Genomic DNA, 22,572 nt, shown 5'->3' with positions numbered 1-22,572 from the left:
AATATTCTTTTGGAACCTGCTTCCATAAAAGTGTGGCAAAACAATGCAGGGTGAGGATGTACATTGAATTGTGTATCTATTAATTCATAAATATGGAACTATGCTTGATTAGATGGCTCATTGGAGTCTCCATAACTCCCCACAGACCAGAAAAGCATGTTCTACACTCAACAATGGCAAATCACAAAACTGTGGACATGTACATTCAGCAACAAACTCAAATTGATGGAGTTGTTTTTGTTGTAAATTTAGCTGAGGTTGTTATCAAGAGGCCATGTGCACACTTCAGTACAATGCACCTACATCACAAAAGTGTCAATCAATTGTTATGCCAAAAACCTTGATTGGGTTCTCTGCAGAGTTGATAATCATGCAATGTATTATTCTCTCTCTGAGACAATAAAGCAGCTAAGGAAAATAATCTATTGTCTCCATGCATAATGGACAACATGAGGAAATTGAATACTGCCTACTCAAAGGAGTGTTTGTGGCCCATGCAGGCCTGCAGCTCAACTGATATGCAGTAGATTAAAAGCTAAAGGTACAGGCACAAGATGACAGAGAGGCTTTGTGTTGTGAACATGTATGTGCATGTGGATATATAATGATTTCACGATACCAACCAAAGCATGCAGCAGAAAACAGGGAAAGAGCTGCCGCCTATATTGTACGATACAATTGGAATCCGGTCATTGAATTTGGTTGGACATTATTTTGCTCTTACAGTCACAAAGCTTTTTCTTGAAATTGGCGCAAATGCCCCTTAATGCCAGTGAAGAGGAAGGCTGCAGTAGTTATATTGCCTAAAATTAACATCATGTGTCTCTGTCTAGTACCGCTTGGTTTAAGATTACAAATCCAAGAATGAGAGTTGACTCAGCAATTTCCCCATTCTGGGGAAAAGACACTCAGAAAGAGAATGTGAGAAAAAAATACAATAGTGCCATTTATCATGTGAAGCTGTGGTTTCTAAAGTTGTTCGTGCTGGTCGACATGACTGCTGCAGTGCAGCATTTAGGGATTGCATGGCAGTTCCCTAAATGCTGGAAGGAGGTCATTTTATGACGAAGGGGATTTACAATCTAAAACAAAATCATGCTACAGTAGCAAGATGCCACTAAGAATATCACGTGGGCTACCATGCTCCCACCTGTTTCTATATTCAACATTTACATTAACTCACAAGCAATGTACACGGACCACATCGCCACACTATGCTTGCTCAGTAGATGGCAGACTACAGTATATTAATTATGTTACTCTTGCTCCAGACCTGTTGGGACATGCTAGCTACAGTGTAAGGTAACAAGGAAGTGGCCCAGCTGTAGCTCAGGCTCAGACACTTATGAAGACGAAGTGCTAATCAGTGGGTCTGTTGGGTTTCCTAATTAAAAGAATGTACTTGGCTCGTGCTGGCTATTTACACTACATTAAGACAGCATCAAATTACACTACAGGGAGGGATGCACAGCTTGGAAAGCATGATGTTGTAAAAAAAAAAAAAAAAAAGATTTAAGGTAAAAGGCAGTTTTGCTGAAATTGTGGACACTCACCTTGTATGATGCAACATCACACACAAGCACACACGTTTCTAATTTCTGGGACGCCTGGCAGTGATGAGCTGAGAGCACTGTGCCTTAAATGAAAATCAATGGAAGTAGGTAATCTCTCTCCCTCTCTCTTCTCATTCAGTTTACACAATACCTCAAAGGACAGAAGCACCACCGCACACTGCCAAGAAGACGTCAACCTTTCATTGTTTATGTGAGAGAGGAATGAGAGTAAAACAGAGACAATGAGTTGAAATTAATTGAGCGTGTGTGTGTGTGTGTGCACGTGTGTATACATGGACTGTCAACTTTTTAGCGCTGTATTGCTGTTGCTTGTGAACAATGTGGCGTCCATCTCCTTTATCGCCCACCTAACCACCCCATGTTACAACACAATGCACGTGTTAATGGTCACCCTCTTCTCATAAATTCCCACTTTCCCACTTTCCCGTTTTCCCGTTGCCAAGATTGTTCTTGGCACTGTGTCTTGCACAGCAAAACCTTGAAACAACTCTGTGCAATATATCAGCCCACGAGTCACAAAGTGTGAACTGGTAGAGAGAAGAAGAAAAAATGCCAGTGAGCTGTGAAGAGGACAGATTACCAAGGAAGCTGGTCAGAACAGGAAGATATTATTACCTCCATCACACCGACATCACAAAGAAATGGAAGGAGGGAAATGTTGCGGCCATATAAGCAGTTTTCTGCTCGATTCGATTCAGTGTGGATTTGCAGTTGAACATAGATCTCCTCGACTGTGGAATCAGGCCGTTATCAACAAAAATAGCACGGAAAAACACAACAAAGGGGTCACATTGGTGCAGATGTTTATGGATGCCCTTAAATAACTACAGAGTGCTTTGGTAGCTGTTGGGTGCAATGTTGCTCAAAAACGTAGTTCTCTTCTTCGCTTGTGTTACGCTTCCAACGGCAAAAAAGGCAATCCGAAACTATGTGCAGAGGATGTTATAAGCAAGGATTTTACAGTGTTTTGGCCGTATGGCCGAAAATGCAGCAGGAAGGATATGGCCGGTCGGCGGTGACCATCCAGAGTCTGAGCTGCCGAGAGCAAACACCGACTGTGATGCCTTCACTCAAATTGTCCTCCGATGTCAAACAGAAACTGAATCATTCTGCTGTAATGAATGTCAGCGTGGGCTGTTTTTGTTGGACGCTGTCGCCAATGAAAACTCAAAGAAATAGAGCGAGAGAGAGAGAGAGAGAGAGAGAGAGAGAGAGAGTCATGTGTTGCTTCACAATGTATGAAAGTTTTCACCCTCACTCCGACAGAGGTGTGCTGCAGACCTTTTTCAGGATCCTGAAGATAGAATGCAGATGACACCCAGGACCAGCAGGGCGATTTTGGGGGGATTCTTGTCACGGTAATTTGCTAATTTAATAGTCTGCCAACCAGCCGTTGCAGCTGGGCAGCAGCATGGCAGAGAGAAATGCTTGAGGAAAATGGCATTTTAGGGAAGATTTGGAAGATTTTCACTTGTAATGGATTGCAGTTTTCTTGCTACTTTTACCTAAGTAAACAAGCTAAGTAACCTACCTTTTCAACGTCTAGAGCAGTGATTGTCAACCACTGTGCCGCGGCACACCAGTGTGCCGTGACACATCGTCAGGTGTGCCGTGAGAAAATTTCCAATTTCACTTAATTGGTCCAAAAAAATATTATTTAGCTGCCGCAAATAATTTTCCATTGTTGAGCGTCTGAGCCTGCAATATAGTGGCTGGCCTAGTAGTTTCCTATAGAACAGGTCTGCACCTTGTTCTGCTATTAAACAAACTAAACGGCCGTATGTTATTGATCGTACACGACAGCTTGTAATTTCTGGGTCGCGTCTACAACTCTTTCCGCCCCGATGAGATGCACACAGGAGAGCACACAGTGGACAGAGAGAGCGGCGAAAAATATGTCGCGTGCTTTTCACAATGGGATTTGCTGCTTTAAGCTATCACTATTTTAAGCTATGAGCTCTCATGTTTAAAGCCCAACATTATTTTTTGCACGGATATAACTTTATTTTCATTTTTCTAATAAAGTGATAACACATTTGTTTTTGTCTGATGGAGCAATCTGGTTTAAGTGAAAGTGATTTCAATGTTCTATTATTTATAAAAGCACAGATGGAGTCACTAGTACTGTGAAGTATTACTTTGTAGTACTGTGAGGTGCCACGATGTAGTATGTCCGTCAGTCGCTCCCCCCCTCCCTCCCCCTAAAGCTGTAAACCTAGGGGAAACACTGAATACTGTGACATTCTGTAACTTTTTGGGTTGTTGGTGTGCCGCGGGATTTTTTTATTGTAGAAAATGTGCCGCGGCTCAAAAAAGGTTGAAAAACGCTGGTCTAGAGGCGATGCAATACAAACGAGTATCAGTAGTTAGAGTCACACATTCATGAGTTTCAGGGCCTGTCAGGTGTCAAACAATGCAGAGCAGTTTATAATACTCTGGAAAGTGGTCGGACCATAAATCATGACATCCTTAGTTGACAGTTGTGAGGTTTCAAGGGATTCTACCGGGAATGTGACTTAGCACACATTTATGTTGCTAAGACAAAGTCGCATTAGATTTCTACAAAAGGAGACTTTTGCTTTTGCTTGTGACACATCAGTACATACAGTACATTCCTTAAGTGGGTCACCTGTGGATAGTTGCAGCGGTAAAACAAGGAATGTTGAGGTCCCGGATTTGTTAAGACCTTCAATAGGATGTCCCATAACCCCCCTCACATCCTCCTACCATTGTCCTCAATGTTAAAATGTCAACCTAAAGTCTTTTGTTTGAAATTAGACCGAAGGGTGTGCAACCATATATTGCTGATTTGCTGTGAGTCTTAAAATTATTCTTTCTGCATTTCATCTTCTGCACTTCTGACTCATTTGCTTACTCGTCTGGATCTCCGTACTTCTACTAATTCTTCTCCGCTCATCGCGACCACAGCTATGCATCCTATACTCATACCTCAGACCGGCTTCTCCAAGGCTCCGCTTTCAGCCAGCTAAGTTATTTGCCTCTCTAGTCTCCTACCTTCCAACCTTCTTGTTCCTTAATCAGTGAAAAGGAAGCGGCAGCCACCAGGTGCCACTCAGCTCTTTTCCAGATTTGGCAGCTCTGGCAGCCACCGTCCCTCTCCGCCATCGTCTCCGCTGCCAATTCAGTACTGCCAGACGCCAGCTCAGATTATCTGCCCGTGGGCCTTTTAACAGCCATTTGAAGGGCAGGCAGACGGTATTACAACCAGTGACCAGTTGTACCAGTTGGCAGTTCGCCTTGTGTCGAGGCTCCAAGGTGGAATTCTGAAATAGAAAATACACCTCTAGTAGCACCTTGGCGCAGTGCTGCGCGTGGGAGCAAATCCAAAACCTAACGAGGTGTAAGTGAAACATTTGGAAGGGTTTCTTAAACTGCAACACACAATATGTAATGAGACATAAATTAGATAAGTGTTTCATCCAGAGTGATTTTAGAAAAGCGCAATACTGTAAAACATGAATCTGGTATGTTTTTGTGTGCATTGACTAAAAGTAACAGCAGCAAAGCAGCAATAATATTATTCTGGATGTCTGATCTCCTCCTTGGATCCACAGTTTTAATTTCTTGTCACCTTTAGTTCATGACCACTGATACTTTACCTTAACCACTGGTGCCCAACAGTATTTTCTAAGGGTTAGATTGGGTTTTACAGATCCGTAAGGGGTTCTTAAAATAGCAGGTTAAAAGTTCTGGCTTTGATGGGAAATATTAAAATATATACATGAGCTCATATTGCATTGCATGAAAAATATATCCAAAGTACAAGGAACATTTGAAAGATACCTGACGTCTATTTTAAACTATGTTGTACTGCAGTACCAAGTACATGTGTTAACACAGTTAATAAATATATAAAAATAATATATATATAAAATATAATGTTTAATACACTAGGTACAGCCTAAGTGGTTTCATTTGATGTCATATTTTTTGAATGCATAATATCACTATATCACTCACGAAATATTATATTTTAAGACACTTTTTTGTTTACATATTTGACATCCCTGCCTCAAAATACATTTGCTGTGACTTGGTGACAGGATCACCAGCGGCTTGAAGGCTTGATGAGCTGTCAGACGAGGCTCACTGAATGCATATTTGCTGTTTCTGGTCCATTTACTAAAGAAAAAATGACGTGCCAACAACAACAATTTCCGACAGTCTGAGACCTGTTATCTTTGAATGCAATGATAGTACACATCACACACATTAAACTTTGAAGTGGGCACACTTCAAATCTACAATATGATGAATCAAGATACGTAGTGTGCTGCGCTGACCTGCTTCATCACGTTCTATACTCCTGAAGTTTTCTTATGAAAGTGGCATAATTAAATAAAAAAGCCTTGATTGATTAATTGAACAGCACAGCTCCAGATCTAAATTTAGACCACGATGGACTATGTGGCAAAGTTAAATGTAACACTTTGCTGAAAATGTATTTATATATACCTCTGTGGCACAACCTGCCTCTGAAATGATTCCAAAAGAATACGAGAGAAGACGAAAACAGCAAGAAGAGAGAATTTGTCTGATGTTTCACACACACACACACACACACACACACACACACACACACACACACACACACACACACGTAGTGTACCTGCACACAGCACACTTTTAGGAACAAGCAATGTCTCATTCGATGACTGTTCAAATTAAGCATTAAATCCAGACCTCTTGAAATTAACTTTTCGACCTTCGTGTTCGAGTTCCTCTCGTCAGCAGCCTTCTTTATTGAAGCTGTTCGAGGGTGACAGACGGGAGATAATCAGACTGCTGCTCTGCTCCCTCTGTCAATATCAACCTCTCAGTGGTCTTTAATGGAAAAGCCCGAGGACAGAGGCACACAAGGAACACCTCGGTCTATGAACATTGCAGCACATTTAATTATTAAAATATGATCCTTAAGACAACAACACAAACAATATACAGCTTTTGCGTTCTTGCATAGTTAAATAATACGAGTCACATACAAAAAGCCAGGTCTAACCAGCAACTAACAGCCATTGTGTCTGAGCATTTCTGAGTGGCTATTTCTGAAGTGTGTAAGTTACAGTGGAGAGGCCTGGATATTGTTGCTGGAGGCAGTTTGAGTGCCATTCTCCCAATGGCTATAAGAGGACCTCGATGGGGGCAGGTGTTTTGGAAAATGTCAGCGCATAAGAAAAATGGAAGTGCTCAGCAGAGACCACTTCACACACGTGGCACCCACACCCACGCCATCACATGCTCTCTTTCCTTATTGTCCTTTTGTTCATTTTTGTCTCTTTCTCCTCCCCGCGTCACTATATAATTTTCTCTCATCAATCAAAATACATTTGCTGGCAGTAATGTGTACTGAGGCCATCTCCCACCTCTTCCTCCTCACGGTGCTCTTCACCCCCTCTGGTTTTCCTGTCTCCCTTTGTCTCTCTTTCACTCCCAAGTCTATATTTTTCTGGGTGCCCTGTTTGACTTCTGTGCACTGACCAACCTATTTAAACCACATGCCAAGCTTCACCCACCTAGTGATACTATTGCCAGTTAATGTGCAGAAGCAGCACATGACTCTATAATGATACACTGCTCACAGCTAACGTTTGTTTCCCCTCTCCTTCCGTGTCTCTCTCTCTTACCGCAGACCTGAGATGAATTTGCTGATAACACAACCGCTCAGTTCCACGTTCTTACTTGGATGAAACTTGTGGTGATATACGTGGCCTTGGCAGGGGTTGTTGGTGTGCATGTTTTCCTGAGTCTGCACATTTCCAGCACCCAGGAAACAATCACAGATCTAATGCAGCAGCTGTTTTTTTTGTGTGTGTGTGTGTGTGTGTGTGTGTGTCATTTTAAAATGTGCACAAAGCTAACCTCATCAACCTCTTGACATCCAAATTACCCCCAAAAACCAAAACTATTTCAGCATGTTCTATAATTTCATAATTTGGATACATTCATATTATTGAAATATGAATGATTCATTGACATGTAATTATATAACTTTATACAGCGTTCGGTAATCTATTGGTTTGATCTATAAAAAAGCTAAATGTATAAACTGATCATATGTTTTATGTATATCATTGCTGTAGTAGAGGCAAAAGTACATTGTTTCTTACAGAATTGTAGTGTATGAATGACCAGATAATGGAAATAATCAAGTAAAATACAACTACCTCAAATTGTACTTGAGTAGAGTACTTACTTCAAACCTGTACAAATTCTGCGACACTGTTCCCTCTTTTTTCACACATTCATAATCATCCCGACATGGACAGACGCTAACAGGAGACAGGAGAGATCTGGCAGCCAAATAGATCCCTAACCAGGACACTCTAATGAGGAAAGGGCCCCCGGGGCTCCTTGGGTGACACTAGAGATCCATACTGGAGCTGTCAGCCTAACAGGATCTACAGTCCAAGAGATGTGTTTCTACTGGTGCCATCAATAACTACTTTGATCCTCTCTACAAGACTCTAACTCCTTGACAGTAGCTTTTGTCATGAAAGGCTGGAACATGGAAACAGACTCGAGATAAACGACCGTAAGTGTGTTTGTTTGGGGAGCTGATGACGCCTACGTGAGACCCGTCTGACCACCCAGTCGGATGGCGTCTGGCTTGAAAAGTGCATAAGCTGCTTTCTGGGGATGGTTCATGAGAGTGAACATAAACAGCAGAATTGAAAACACAGATGACTGTGAAGCTTGATAGCATTCACTGTTGACGGAGACATTTTGTTGCATCATTTTACTTGAGGACTGGAAGGTATGAATGCATGAAAAGTAAATCCAATAACAATTCAGAGGGACCTCATGAGAACCATGAGAACATCTCCACTCGCTGCAAGCCATAACAAACAGTAAGTACACAGGGCAGCTCCCTGCATTTAAATGTATTTGTCCCGATGAATTTGCAATCTCTAATTCCCAAAATGAAAACAACTGGTGGAAGATTATAATTTGGTTGTAGGAGAGTCGACCCGAAACCATAATAGAATTTGAGTGCAAAATTGACGAGTCAAACAAATGCATGTGGAACGCACACAGGGAACTTTTACTGGAAACTATGTACAACAGCTTTGAATGGTGGTTGTTTATTAGGTAAACTTTATCTGTTAAATAAATGGTTATTCAGTTATCATATTTGCAGACGACACTGCTGTAGTAGGACTGATAACCAACAACAACGAGACAGCCTACAGGGAGGAGATCCAACATCTGACACAATGGTGTTCACATAACAACCTGGACTTAAACACAACAAAAACAAAAGAAATGATAATAGACTTCAGGAGAGCAAGGCGGGTGGAGCACGCTGCCCTCCGCGTACGTGGAGAGGAGGTGGAGAGGGTGGACTGCTTCACATAGCTGCTAAACAGTTTTTCGTTGTTTTCGTGACAATGACAATAAAGTATTCTATTCTATAGGATAAAGTTTAAACTTCTTAAATGTCTAAATTGGTAAAGAATATATTACAATTGTAATTCATTTTAAATCAAATGTAAATAAGCAATCATATTATTAAATTTACCAGAAACGATGAGCATGTCAACTGGTTATATAATACTTATTGAGGCCATATTGGGTTGTTACAAATATAACTATGTATTCAAATATAAACTTAGAACATTTTCAGAAATGTACTTTTATTTACTTACTGTATTATCTTTTATTTAACTAACTGCTGTATATACAGCAGTTAATTAAAATGTCTGCCCTGCTGGTCCACCCATGCAACAAGAGGCCAAAATCGCACAAACACAAACTGTACATAGACATAAACAGATAGAGTCAAAGTCAGTGATGGCTGCGTCTCTGGTTTAAAACTAACTGTCAAACAGACTGAATTAAGAAGCAGCTTTTGTCTGATTCGTGAGTCTGATGTTTTTTTAACACGAGACTCACTGGGTTCATTAGCAGCCAGATGCAACCTGGAGAGCTGGCAGTCCTATTAGCTAGAATAATACGTGTACTGGAAGCCCGTTGTAGCAACAACAGGTGCAAACAGCAACTGTTGACACGGGAGATGAACTGATGCAAAGGTGCTGCTATTAGCTCTTCCTGATCTCATGGATTACGTCTTTGCAGCTACAAATGTCTGTCTATAAGCTGTATCAAAGGTAGAAGAAGTACTCAGATCTTGGACTTCTAAAAGTAGGAATACCATAAATAAAAATGACTTGTACAAGTAAAGGTCCTGAGTTGAAATTGTTACTTAAGTAAAAGTACAGTATTTCTAGCTAAATGTACTTGAAGTATCAAAAGTAAAAAGTACTAATAATATAACAATATTACATTGTGAAAGGACCCATCCATCCATCCATTATCAGCCGCTTATCCAGGGTCGGGTCGCGGTGGCAGCAGGCCCAGCAGGCTGACCCAGGCTTCCCTCTCACCCGCAACACTTTCCAGCTCATTCTGGGGGATCCCGAGGCGTTCCAAGGCCAGCCGGGAGATATAATCCCTCCAGCGTGTCCTGGGTCTTCCCCGGGGCCTCCTACCAGCTGGGCGTGCCTGGAAAACCTCTAATGGGAGGCGTCCAGGAGGCATCCTGACTAGATGCCCGAACCACCTCAGCTGACTCCTTTCGACACGAAGGAGCAGCGGCTCGACTCCAAGCTCTCTCCTGATGTCCGAGCTCCTTACCCTATCTCTAAGGCCGAGCCCGGCCACCCTACGGAGGAAGCTCATTTCGGCCGCTTGTATCCAAGACCTCGTTCTTTTGGTCACGACCCAGAGTTCGTGACCATAGGTGAGGGTTGGAACATAGACCGACCGATAAATGGAGAGCTTTGCCTTCCGGCTCAGCTCCCTCTTCACCAAGACGGACCGGTGCAGCGCCTGTTTTACTGCTGCAGCCGCACTGATCCGCCTGTCGATCTCCCGCTCCACCTTACCGTGAAAGGACCCATTCTGCTTAAAGAGTGTAGTGTATTTCAATGTTGTAGTTCATCAATGTGGAGAAAGATTGATTTTTCTAAACTACTAGATAGATTAGTAGAGTAGTACTGCATCATATTATATTAGCATACCAAATATGTTAAGGTAAAAAGTGTCAAATGAATTGAGTGGAGGAAAACATGCAATAGTTGCCTCTGAAATGTAGTGGACTAGAAGTATAAAGTAGCATAACATGGAAATACTAAAGCAAAGTACAAGTGAGTGAAAATTGTACTTAGTACAGTACTTGAGTAAATGTACTAAGTTACATTCCACCACTGGTATATACTGTAAAATTTAATGTACATTCTTGAATGCAAATATATGCCCCAACATCCTCCCATATAGGGGTACTGCAGGAAAAAACAGAAGCGTTCAGGTCTTACCTTTGTCCAGTGAAGCGTCCGGAGAGTTGAAGTCCATCAGACTGCTGATTTCAGTCTTGTAGCAGAGGTCAGTGGCCGACGGCTTCTGCCTCGTGTGGGAAGAGGGATCTGTGAGAAAAAACAAATGCCAAACTAGGTTACCTTAACAAACGACATATAAAGGAATTTAGAAAGATAACAAAGAGCCCAAACGTGTGTAACAAGATCATGTGAAAGTACTAAATCATTTCAACAAGGACAAAGAGAAAGAAATTCTTAGAAATATCTCTCCCAGATAACTGTTGTTGGGATCAGGCAGGAGCGTGTTTGGTTATTAGCAAGTATGAAGTCCCAACACTGTTAATTTGAGTATCTGTGAGTGAATGATGTTTGTTGAAGCATGTATAAGTGCAACTGGAGTTTTTAAAATGTGTTTCTAGAAATAATTTTGAAATCACTATGGAGAGAGCAATAGCAAAAAGGGAAAGAGCATAAAGGCCTGTGTACATTCAAACTGCATGATAATGCATGCTATAGCAAAGCTGTCATCAGAGTATGTTCATCTTTCTGCACAGAATGCATTGAGAAACAAAATGATTAATGCAGCACAACACACATCCCTTTCAGCACACGCACATAACAAACTCCTTTGACTCCACAGTGGCTTCCCATTCAGCAACACAGCTTCTGTCCCTGAGGAGAGCCTGAACACCCTGCTGTAGCAGGAGCATACAAGCTGAAACGCATGCAGGTGCACAAACACAATCGCTACTTTAAGAGACCGATGCATATGAACATTAGCATTTTTATGACCAAAGTGTGATTTGATTTTGGGTTAGGTTCAGTGGTTTCTAATGTAGTTCTGACCAGCCTCACCAGTGGCACGTAGCAAAGGCATATTGGATGCATTGCTCCAGGTCAACTCACTTAAAAGTTTATGCTAAAATTACTTTCGACATTTGCAGTCAACTTCTGCTGTCCTCCCGTCCCAGCCTTGCCCACAGATGCTTTTATTTCAAAGAAGTATTCACAAAAGGTCACAAGTGTCACTTCTTGAATAAAAGTCACTGGCTACAAAAAAAAAAATTGTAAATGGAATTCAAATATTGCTCGACACAGTCAAATTCACATTCCAGCAAACTACATACGCCCAACTTCACTCTTCAACCTCTGCTCCTCTGTCATTATGGCGAGATTCATCTTCACGCTTGTCGAGATAGCTAATAATACCACCTCAAGGGATTTTAAGAGCACATGAGGGCTGTTTTTTTTAACCGCAACTATAACATTTTGCCAGCCAACTGCAAAGCTATACATTTTCAAGCGTGCCCATGGTGCAGCTTTTGGCACCAGGAACACAGTTGTGAGGTTTTGGATAATGTTACAATTCACAGTGCATACTTATCTGCTAGCTTCAAACTGCTACTGCCCCAATAGCCACAGAAAATGTTTTATCTTTCCTGCATCGTACCCTTGACAGGTCCTCAGCCACATTTAGAAACTTATCAAGGGAAAAAAGGGGATGAGTGTGGTGGAATAAATGCAAAGGAAGAAGTGAGCCATGACGGTTGCTTGATGGGGATGGAGAGGGAACACAGATATGGAGGAGAGCAGGGGAATATGCTACAGTGAGCTCAGGTATGACATTTACTTTATGATATGATTAAGTGATGGCACTTTGTGTATCTGTGTATTAATAGAATATAACACAAATGTCAATGTAACATGTTCACATAGTAATACTATAATATTACTGTATATGATGGTATATAATGTATCAATGTGATTAAAAAGAGAGATTGCAAATGATATTGCAACTAATTGCAAGCAATCATTGTCCGACGCGAAGACATTGGTTGATCAATTTTGCATGCAATGTAATTATGAGAGATATGTCGCATGAATGATGGCACCAAAGACCAAAACAATCCCAATAAAAATGTGGATACAATAAAGGAACATTTAGGGAGTCACCATGATGGAGAGATGGATGTGTTTCTTCACTCCAGTCTGACTTTGTATATTTAGGTTGTTTTTAAACTGAAATCTTAAGATTGAAAATGAGAAGCAATTTAATTTTTTTTTGGCTGACCTGCAAGTCATTGTTGACGATTTTTGTTTCGCTGGTACATCAATTGCATGTTTTTTTTAAGACTTACAGAGAGAGGTTAGAGGTCAGGCTGCTGTTCTTACTATTGTTTCAGCTTCTCGACCTTGCAGTGTGCATTGATGTGTATTTGTGCAAGTGCACAGCAATTAAATTGATTCTTTTTTTTAATCGCTACATTGTCATCAAGCAGGTAATTGTAATGTGTTCTGGGTCACTGTCCAAGACTGTGAATCAATGTCCTTTTCAACACACTGAATATTCAGGTCTGGTAAGGTCCAACAGCCTCTTATTGATTTTTTAGTCTTTATCTCTGCTCACTCAAGTCAAAGAAACATTACAGACACACAGCTCAGAAAGACAGGCAGTTGGTGGGATACAAAGACTGGATGAGATATCAGAGTCTGGTAATATAGAGGAATTGTAGAAACAATCCAAAACATTATCTTGTGTTGCTTTGGCTCTCTGCATTTACTACCTCCTACACTGCACCTTGAATGACAGTGATGCTTTCGATACACCTTGGAGTATAAATCATGTTTGGGGTGAACTATTAAGGATTTGAGATAAGAGAATCATTTCCTCTCTCTGCTTCCATCTCCTCTCTGTTCTTTTTTCTTTTCCTCACATGCCGGCAGGAATATTATCTGACAAAGACACATGCTCGCCTATCGTCTCACTGTGGATGTTCCCCACACAGCTTCAGTTTGGCATAGAATAAGATCACTCTGTTTGTGGAACCTAAAACAATGCATACATTATACTGTACATAGTAATTAGAACAAGAGACAAAAAGGCCGTCCATTTCATTAAAATTCGTATAAAACTGATCATCAAATTCAAATGTTCTGAAACTCTCTTTTAAGCTGTAACAAAAACAGAAGGCTTGTGTGGAATAATTTCATGTTCACATCTCTTCTAGCAGCTCTGTCCTTTTCCCACACTACCTTGTATTTGGTATTTTGGTATTTTGTGTAATATACACAAAAGCAGTCACTGCATGGGTTGTAATAATCTTCCAAGATATATAGTGTTCACGAGAAAGCAATTAACTGAGCAGAAATGTTTTTTTTTGTTTAAAATACTGATGAGAATGTCTCACACTTCATGGCTTGGTTCTATTTTCCTCACAATCAAACTTCTTCAATTTACTTTAATCGATAATAAGTTGTTTAACCAGCCGAGCACACAACTGATGGAACAGGTAATTCTGCTGTGATGAAATAAATAACGATTTGGCCCAGAGAACTGTTTTACCGCATATGACTTTGTAGTGATGTGATTATCCGGATCCCTGTATCCCCACCAAGCAGGCTCTGGAATAATGCTGTCAGACAGTTGCTCTGGATTAAAAACAGCTCCTTCCCTTAGTGAGGACCACTTGAGAGAGAGGAGGGTATGATGGAGTGTGGCCATTGTGAACCACTTTTGGCTTTAAATGTTGTCGGCCAACACAACATATGACCTGTTTCGGCCTGAACTTGGATTCAGCCAACAAATTATTGTGGACCTTTATATAACTTTATTAATGATAAAGAACATCTCAAAATAATGAAAAAGACGAAAAAAGGTGCGTACATTAATCATTTTGGAGATGTGGCACCCATAATACAACAAACTGGAAGCAGGAAGAGCTGTGTGAGGTTTTTCTGGACTGATGTTTAAGCCCCAACAAGAATTATATTAGGATTTTGATATCGAGTTCACTTCTGCCTCTCACTCCGCTTAGAAAACATATCTAAGGAACTGGATATCAGAGACAAATATTTACTAAAAATCTAATGGTAGCAAGCAAGAAGGCAATGACAAGTCGCTGGCTTCTTAAAGACACTCCTGCCCTGAACCAATAGACATATACTGCATAATGCAGTATGGAACGTATGATATTCACTTAAAGATTAAAGGAAAAAAAGGGGAGAAGAGTACTGGACTAAATGGGATACATACCTGAACAAATTAAGTCTGGCAACTAAAACTACAGGAAATGCAATTGTGAAATTATGTAAATGAAAATGTGCCATTCTGAGACAAACAACTCATGTTTATTGTTAAAAAACGCCAGAAAGAAATAACAAAATCTCTTGTGTTTTCGTGCCGATGAGACCCTTTAGTCTGAGTATGTTGGTAGCACACACAGAGATGATCAGTCTTGGTTATAACTCGACCAATACATCAGACAATGTTAGCTTATGGAAATATATGAGGATCTATGTAAGTCTACGCAAATAAGTTATGAGAACACGTAACAAATCGCATTAAAGACGTGCTAAACTAGGTTTGAGGTAAATTAAGTGTTTAATATATGGTCACTATGGGACACCCTGGTTAAAACAGCATTTGAACCAGAATTGTGTCTCTAGTGATCCTGAATACCTCTCTGAGGATTATGGCAGTCAGGTGCTGACATTTATAATGTTAAACTAAAAGTTACATGGAGGACTCAACCTTTGTCAACAAGGCCCCCTGTTGTTCCTCTTCTCAGAGTGGATGCAGCACGAAATCCCCGTCAGTGATAGATGCATCTCCCAAAATAAACTATTCCCTCAAAATAGAGGGAGTCTAAAAAGAAGATTTTGTTCAAATTTCAGACTTCATTGTGCATTTTTTGAACAACTCAGACACTTGCTTGAAAGCATCTATATGTTTAGGCATCAGTCAAAAGGTAATCCATGAAGCCGAGGGAAATATGTAGGCGCACAAGGCTTCACTACTCGGCTTTAGTTTGATTGTTATTGCTGCTACTGTAAACAGGCTCATTTACCATTTCTGTTTCCATTCACATACATAGGCCCATATGTTGGTGTCTACAGGATGAACTGATAGCAGTTTACATGGCAGTGTATTTCTCAGTAATTGACCAATAAACATTGCAATGATTAGTGGTGTCACCATTATCAAAGTCAGTTAGCCACTACGGTTCTTCGCAGTTGGCCCGAACACATGCAAATCATTCCTCTTCTCCTTTTCTCTCCGACAAGTCCAACCACTCAGGATGACTTTACTCTCGATTAACCAGGCAAAAATAATAACAGACTTCACCTTATGGAGGCTTTGATACCTCTACATAGCAGAAAGAGGACTCCATGCTCGATTAAGAGGTAGATGATGAATAAAACCACCAATGTACATCACATTACTGCACTAGAACGCAGCACTCCACATTCTGCAGAGTTCCAGTTCACAGGTTAGTGGAGATTATTGTAGGGGTAATTCATGCAGTCACAGCTGTAATGAGCGGAACTGTGTATGATTATGATATAACACTTCTGCTGTTCTGGTTGAATGTTGCAGCAGTCCTGAAGGTAAGGTCCAGATGAATTACTAGTCTTCATGGTCGGACAGTTCCTTCCATCCCTGTCACCAGCCCTCTCCCTCGAGTCCTCTCTTTTTCCTTAGCTGACTGACTCCACCCCTCCAACGCCACCTCTCCTTTTCCCTCCTCATTTTTTATCCCTTCTCTGTCGCCATTTAATGGGGTTCTCCATGCTCCTCACTCTTCTGAGCCTGCCATATTTTATCTGCTGGCATAGTGCAGAAAAAGACGATGGCTGGAACAAAAGAAGGCCCTAATGAGTAGTGGAGGTGATTAAGGAATGAATAGGCGCTGTTGCTGGAACCTTCATCGAGCCGCCCATGTTCCCCGACTGTCTGCAATCTGTAGATAGGCACTGCCTCTCTTTTCTTACAACTGCCACCCGCCTTTAATTGCACTGACATTCTCTGGTCCCGAGGCTGCCGGACGTGTGATAAAGCTTGGGTATTCATGCATTAATCACCACCAGCGAGGGCAGGCATTTTCTCCCCTGCATCACCTACCTCAAGACCCCAATTCAAGATGCCCTATAAATACCCTGCAGATAAATTGACCAGGATAAATGGACCAGGGGTGCGATAGTGGGGAGCTAGCGCTTAACGTTTAGCCGCCAGCGCTAACCATCGACGATCTCAAGATGACTCGTTGTCAATTCATATTGTAATGAAAGGCTGCTGAATGTACTCGGCAGGTCATTCAAAAGAAGCGTGTAAGCTGGGTATGTTATTAGTTGGTGTAAGGAGGACTCGGGAGAAAATGAGCTGCAGCCCGGGAGACTAAACTGAGGAGAAACAGGCTTTTGTTAGTGCGTGAATGTCATTTTCACAGGGCCATCAGAGGAATGTGCGCATCAACATTGTGTATATATAGAAAAATGGCTCATTTGCTGTGATCCATGACGGACCGGGGACAGGTGCCTGCAAGCACTACAGCTTTAAAATGGCTTGAGCACAGCCACTTCAACACCATATTTATCCCTGGAATCAAAGCACTTTGGGAGATGGAGAGTTGTGTGACAGGAAACTGAATGATCAAACAACTTGTGTCCTCTGACAACATGCTGCATTTCTATCTTATTTGGTAGGCTTTAAATAATATGTGAATCATTCCACCTACAGTGTATTCTTATCTCTGCTGGCACTCTACTGCGGCTGTGAGGATGCTTGTATTATGTATGCAGCAGTGGTGGGCCGTCAGGGCCAGCTAAGCCTTTGCTGCTGGCCTGACAGAATCACAAAGTTATAGCTATTTTATAATTTAATTGTTTTCCACAAATACACTACATGTATTATAATTATGTTTCCCTATCAGCTTGTTTTCTCATTGCACAGATCCCGTCTTCCTCTGTTGCTCTGCCTGCAGTCTTCAGCCTGCAGCTTGTTTTAAGGAGAAGCTCTCATCCAATCACATTGTTTCTCTCCGGTGTCTTTATGTCAGCAAAGCAGTTTAAGCAAGCCTTTGCAGATTAAAGTACACTTAGAGTGGACATTGTGGTTGACTGTCATGGTCTTCAACAAATCAGATCTTTAGTTTGACAAGCTGGGCGGATTCTTTGACGTGCAGGGCCTGCAAAATGGCGTGGATGTATATGATTCGTCAGTGGCCCAGCGTGACCATTAACATGCACTGTGATTGGTCAGTGGGGCACGACGCTTCTAGAAACTTCTAGATGCTACCTAGAACCAAAAAGCTACCTTGCTGGTGGATTTACTGATGACTTGCTGGTGTATTTTACTGATGGCGCCTTTCGCACAGAGGATTACGGGCATGTGGTAAGTGAAATACTGGCTGTGTTACTTTTTTTTTTTTACATCTGCAGTCGTACATCTGCAGCCGCGCCAGCTGTTTAACAGCTGATAGAGTGATTTGAAGGCGCAGGTAGGAAATGCACGACCCGCCACTGGTATACAGAGATTGTGAGAGATTATAAATGGCTATGTTAATGACATGTAACGTTCGCTGTCAGAAGGTGTGAAAGCTTCATGTGTGAAGATCCACTGTGCAGTAAGATGGTGAAAAGTTGCCGTCGGGATAAATTAAAATGCACTTTATAGATTAAACATAACCACAGGATAGGTTATTGTTAGAAAAGCTGATGTGAAGTTTTTGGAATGAATTGTTGTCTAGGACTAATTCAACAATTTGGGAAATACACTTTTTAGCAGAAAGATAGATGAGAAGATTGATTCTCATATCTGTCTGCTAATTTAATAACATATGTCCCAAAAGTATTCCTTTAAATCCAGAATAGACATTTGGACAAACCATAACACTGCATTAATGATATGCTGACAACATTAGCAAAAGGCACCCTGGGACTTGGAATTACACCACATCAAATAGAAAACAGGAATTGCGGATACTTAATAAACTAATGTGACTTGAGAATGAAGATATTTGAACAATTATCTCAACGCACAGCACTTTGTGACCTCTTTTGTCTGGGAAATGTGCTTTATAAATAAAATTATTATTATTATTATTATTATTATTATTATTATATTACAACGCTATTGCCATTTGCGAAAAACCAGAGAAGGTACAATTGAAAATAAATTCTCTACAGCACCACCCAGTTATCCAGAATCAATTTAATATATTAATTCCATACCTAATGGGTTTTATGAGCAGCTTTTAATACCAATTATGACTCGAAGGCAGAGCAAAGCTATTCAAGTGTAGTATTCTCCAAAGGACCCTGGCAGCTGTTTTTCTTTCATATCCTCTTGTCTTGACAAAGCACGCCAGTGTTATGTGCATTTTTTGCAGCTTATCTTTTCATGTTGCTGAGTCTTTTATAATATGATAATCTATAAGCATTTCATCATAAAAGCCACGAAACATGTTTGGCATGAACATGTAATAGTCAACTGTTGTTACTTTAATGGGTTTCTAATTGCACGTCTTGCTTTGGGATACAGGTTTCAGAGCAAAGGTTCAGCCAAAAAGAGCAAAGTAATTACTCGATATTGTTATGACTTATGGAATTCACGATCATGTCCAGATGAAATAGGTGTTACTGAATACAAGACGGATTTCTGCCCGAAATCAGCCTTTTGTCATTATTTGTCATTGTCATTTTGATTTCTTTATGCATAACCATGGTTATGGATTGTTGTAAATCTTCCATGACTGATGACGCCAACAAATAGTCATGCCACTTTGGGAAGTATAATACATTACTCAGTTAAAAGAAAGCATAATAGTCCACAAAGAAAACATGGGTACAGAATAATTAATGTCATATCTCAACATATTGTCAAACTGGTGACAAAGTTAAATGATGGGGAAAAATTAAATAATAAAGAAGATCAAAATAAAAAAACAAAACATGGATTGTGTTCCGTATGCATCGCTGTGCATATTAAAACAATACTTGTTATCCCAAACAACTGTACTGTGGACTGTCAGTAGCAGATGCATCAACCAGTCTACACACTAATTTAACTGCCCCTGTTGTTTCAGTTTGCTTTCCTAAACTGATCATTAGAACATAGTAGTAACCAAATAAGTATACTTTACACACACAAAAGAGAGCTATATTAGATATGTTTCACAGCAAAAAAGCACTGCTCCATACTGATGGTGGATGGAAAGTATGATCTAAATGATATGATATAAATGGATCTATGATCAGTAAAATATATATCCAACAGCAGAAAAAGAGTACCTCCTTGTGTAACTGCTATTATTTAGGAAGCTATTTGTAGTAATTTTGCTGCGACTGTTCTAATATAAAAATCATACAAATTCTCTTATATGCGCATCTGTTCTCAAATAAGCTCTTATCAGTGTCACTAAATGTGATCCTACATCAGAGCGTGGCGCGTGGAGAAGGGCAGCAAGAATCTGCTCTGAGGCTTAGTGTGCCAGCGAATGGAAGGAGACAGGCAGAAGGAAGTGAACAAGAGGACGAGATGAAATGAGAGCAGACATGTCAAATGAGACCGTGAGAGACGAGGAAAAGGAGCGAAGCAGGAGAAAATGAAACGCAGGGCGTAATGAGCGAGTAGGAGGAAGGTTAAGAGGGAGAGATGGCAGGAAATAAAGACAATACGAGTTTCCATCTCCTAAATCAAGGAATAATACAATTACATGGGTGGGAATGATTGAAATGGCTCAGCTGCTGAAATGGAAAGAAAAAGAAACAAAGAAAAGAAAAAAGAGAAAGAAAAACTCTTATCTGAATATGCTGCAGGGGGAAGTGAGCGTGGTTCTCTTTGAACATGTCTGTTCCAGAAATGTTCACTTTCTCTATTTTAAATGCAGAAAGAAACAGACCTTAATTCAATATTTCTCTTCTTCACATAACTACTCTGTCATTTATGAGCTATTTCAAATTGATTCTATGTGACTGTTTCTTGTCCCTGTGTTGTGCTGTCGTCAGTGAAACTCAATACTTCCTGCTGTTTCACATTGCCTTGCAGCAGCTGTAATAGCCTTATCCTTCCTCTTTTCTGATGGGCTTCTACCGTGAAAGGTGTGTAGGATGTGTTGGGTTCAGTAAGAAGCAGTGCAGCTGATTGGAATTAATGAGTGAATAAAAAGAGCATTTCTGTAAAAACGCATGGGATGTATACAGTAGCCTGAGTGTGCATGTATGTGAGAGCTGATACAAGGAAATGTGTTTCCTCGAGCAGCAAAAATACTTATTCTGCAACTCTCAACTCAGCAGCCGGGGGGAAAAGGCACGCACGTACACACACACACACACACACACACACACACACACACACACACACACACACACACACACACACACACACACACGCTTCCCATTATGACAAAAAAACAGCCATTCCTCTCTGTAACAACTCTCCTGCCCCTCTCTGATGAGAGGCAATCAGCTGAGGCTAACACCTGACACATACTCACCTCTGTTTTCTCACTCTTTCATCCACTGACTGTCTCACTCTCCAAAGGGTCCCCACCCCACACCTCCACCTCTCGGTTCGCTCCCTTACTCCTTTTCCGTCTCTTCCTCCTCTCTCATCCATTTTTCTCTCCTTCAGTCTCCCTCTTACTGTTTCTCTGTTCGCTTACTTTTGAAAATGTGAGATACCAAAAAGGGTAAAATGTGAGCAGCTTGCAGGAGGCCATTCCCCTATTGTTTTGTTTCTGCCTCTAATACACAGACACAGACCAAATGTGATTCAGTCTGTTTATCTACAACATTCAACACTCCCTCTGTCTCAGGCAATTTTTAGGGAATGAGACCAGCATCAAGAGCCAACACTGAGTGTTGACAGTTAACTTCCATCCAGGCCCACAACACACAAGAAGAGCAAGACAAGAACAAAAAAGGCTGGCAAATGGCTGGATTCTGGAACGTGAGTGCCTTTTGTTCATGACGATCATAGTTGTCTGCAGAAGGACGGCGCATTGTGGGAACGGTGAAACAATGCAGAGTTTGTGAAAATCAGGGAATCTTCTATGGCTCTTGAGACTGTTGCTACTGACAACCACATCTGTGCTTCTGCAGTGTGCACCATTGTGTCCATTAGTGGCCCTAATCTCTGAATTGACTGTCGTTTGGAGAAAACACACCATTACATAAAAGGATATGTAAGTGACTGCAAAGTCGGTCTGAACCTTGTTTTCAGGAATTGGTAGCATTAAACTACTAGTTCAACTCCAACACCGGTTGTCATACCGAACCCGTGTTTGCATTATGTTGGATTTGTATCTTATTTATCTTTATTAATTAATCTAAATTACTAAAATCAAAAGGTTTGAAAATGAACTAACTTGCAAAACATCATGGTGATGACCATGTGTCCACATTTCTAGAGAGGTAACTTAAACTTTGGGTCTGTTCACCATGGTAACTGACTGTGAACCTAACATGCTCCCTAAGTTTTCTTAAACAAACCCTGAGTTTCTCTTTATCTCCTCTTACAGAACCAGACAGGCCGTTTCATTTCCTCATTCAGTCCGTATTGCAGCGCATTAATCAGCAGAGGTTTACTGTCTGAGGAATATAATCCTCCTGGTCGGATATTAGTTTGTTACTCAGTAAAATCTAAAGTTACTGTTTTTTGTCCTCACATTGAAATATTCCACAGATTCACCCCAATGTCCTTTTTTGCGAGTGGGATTTCTTTAAATAAATATATTAGTAACGCTGGGACCCTGCACACAGTTGATGTCAGCTGTCAGTGATGGAACATAATTCCTATAATATTGGAGATGATATTTTAATATGTCTGAGTGAGCAGGATTGTGGTGCAGCTGTAGCATGTAGTTTGAAAGTGTAGGCTGCGT

The 22,572-nt window shown here is 40.9% G+C and overlaps 1 protein-coding gene across 2 annotated transcripts in view; it reads right to left on the bottom strand.

Moving 5' to 3' along the window:
• Window positions 1-22,572, bottom strand: part of kazna (kazrin, periplakin interacting protein a) — a gene marked incomplete at both ends in the record, with an annotated part of 115,427 nt that overhangs the window by 40,401 nt on the left and 52,454 nt on the right. Inside the window, one exon of one of the 2 annotated variants that reach the window (XM_079226836.1) lies at window positions 10,910-11,017. The exons of the other annotated variant lie outside the window; for it this stretch is intronic. Within the exon in view, the coding sequence (XP_079082962.1) occupies window positions 10,910-11,017 (108 nt within the window). The remainder of the gene's footprint in view (window positions 1-10,909; window positions 11,018-22,572) is intronic. 2 annotated transcript variants of the gene reach the window in all.

Source organism: Taurulus bubalis, assembly GCF_910589615.1.
Source record: "Taurulus bubalis genome assembly, chromosome: 11".
Classification (NCBI taxonomy): domain Eukaryota; kingdom Metazoa; phylum Chordata; class Actinopteri; order Perciformes; family Cottidae; genus Taurulus; species Taurulus bubalis.
This window is presented reverse-complemented; position numbering and strand designations above follow the sequence as displayed.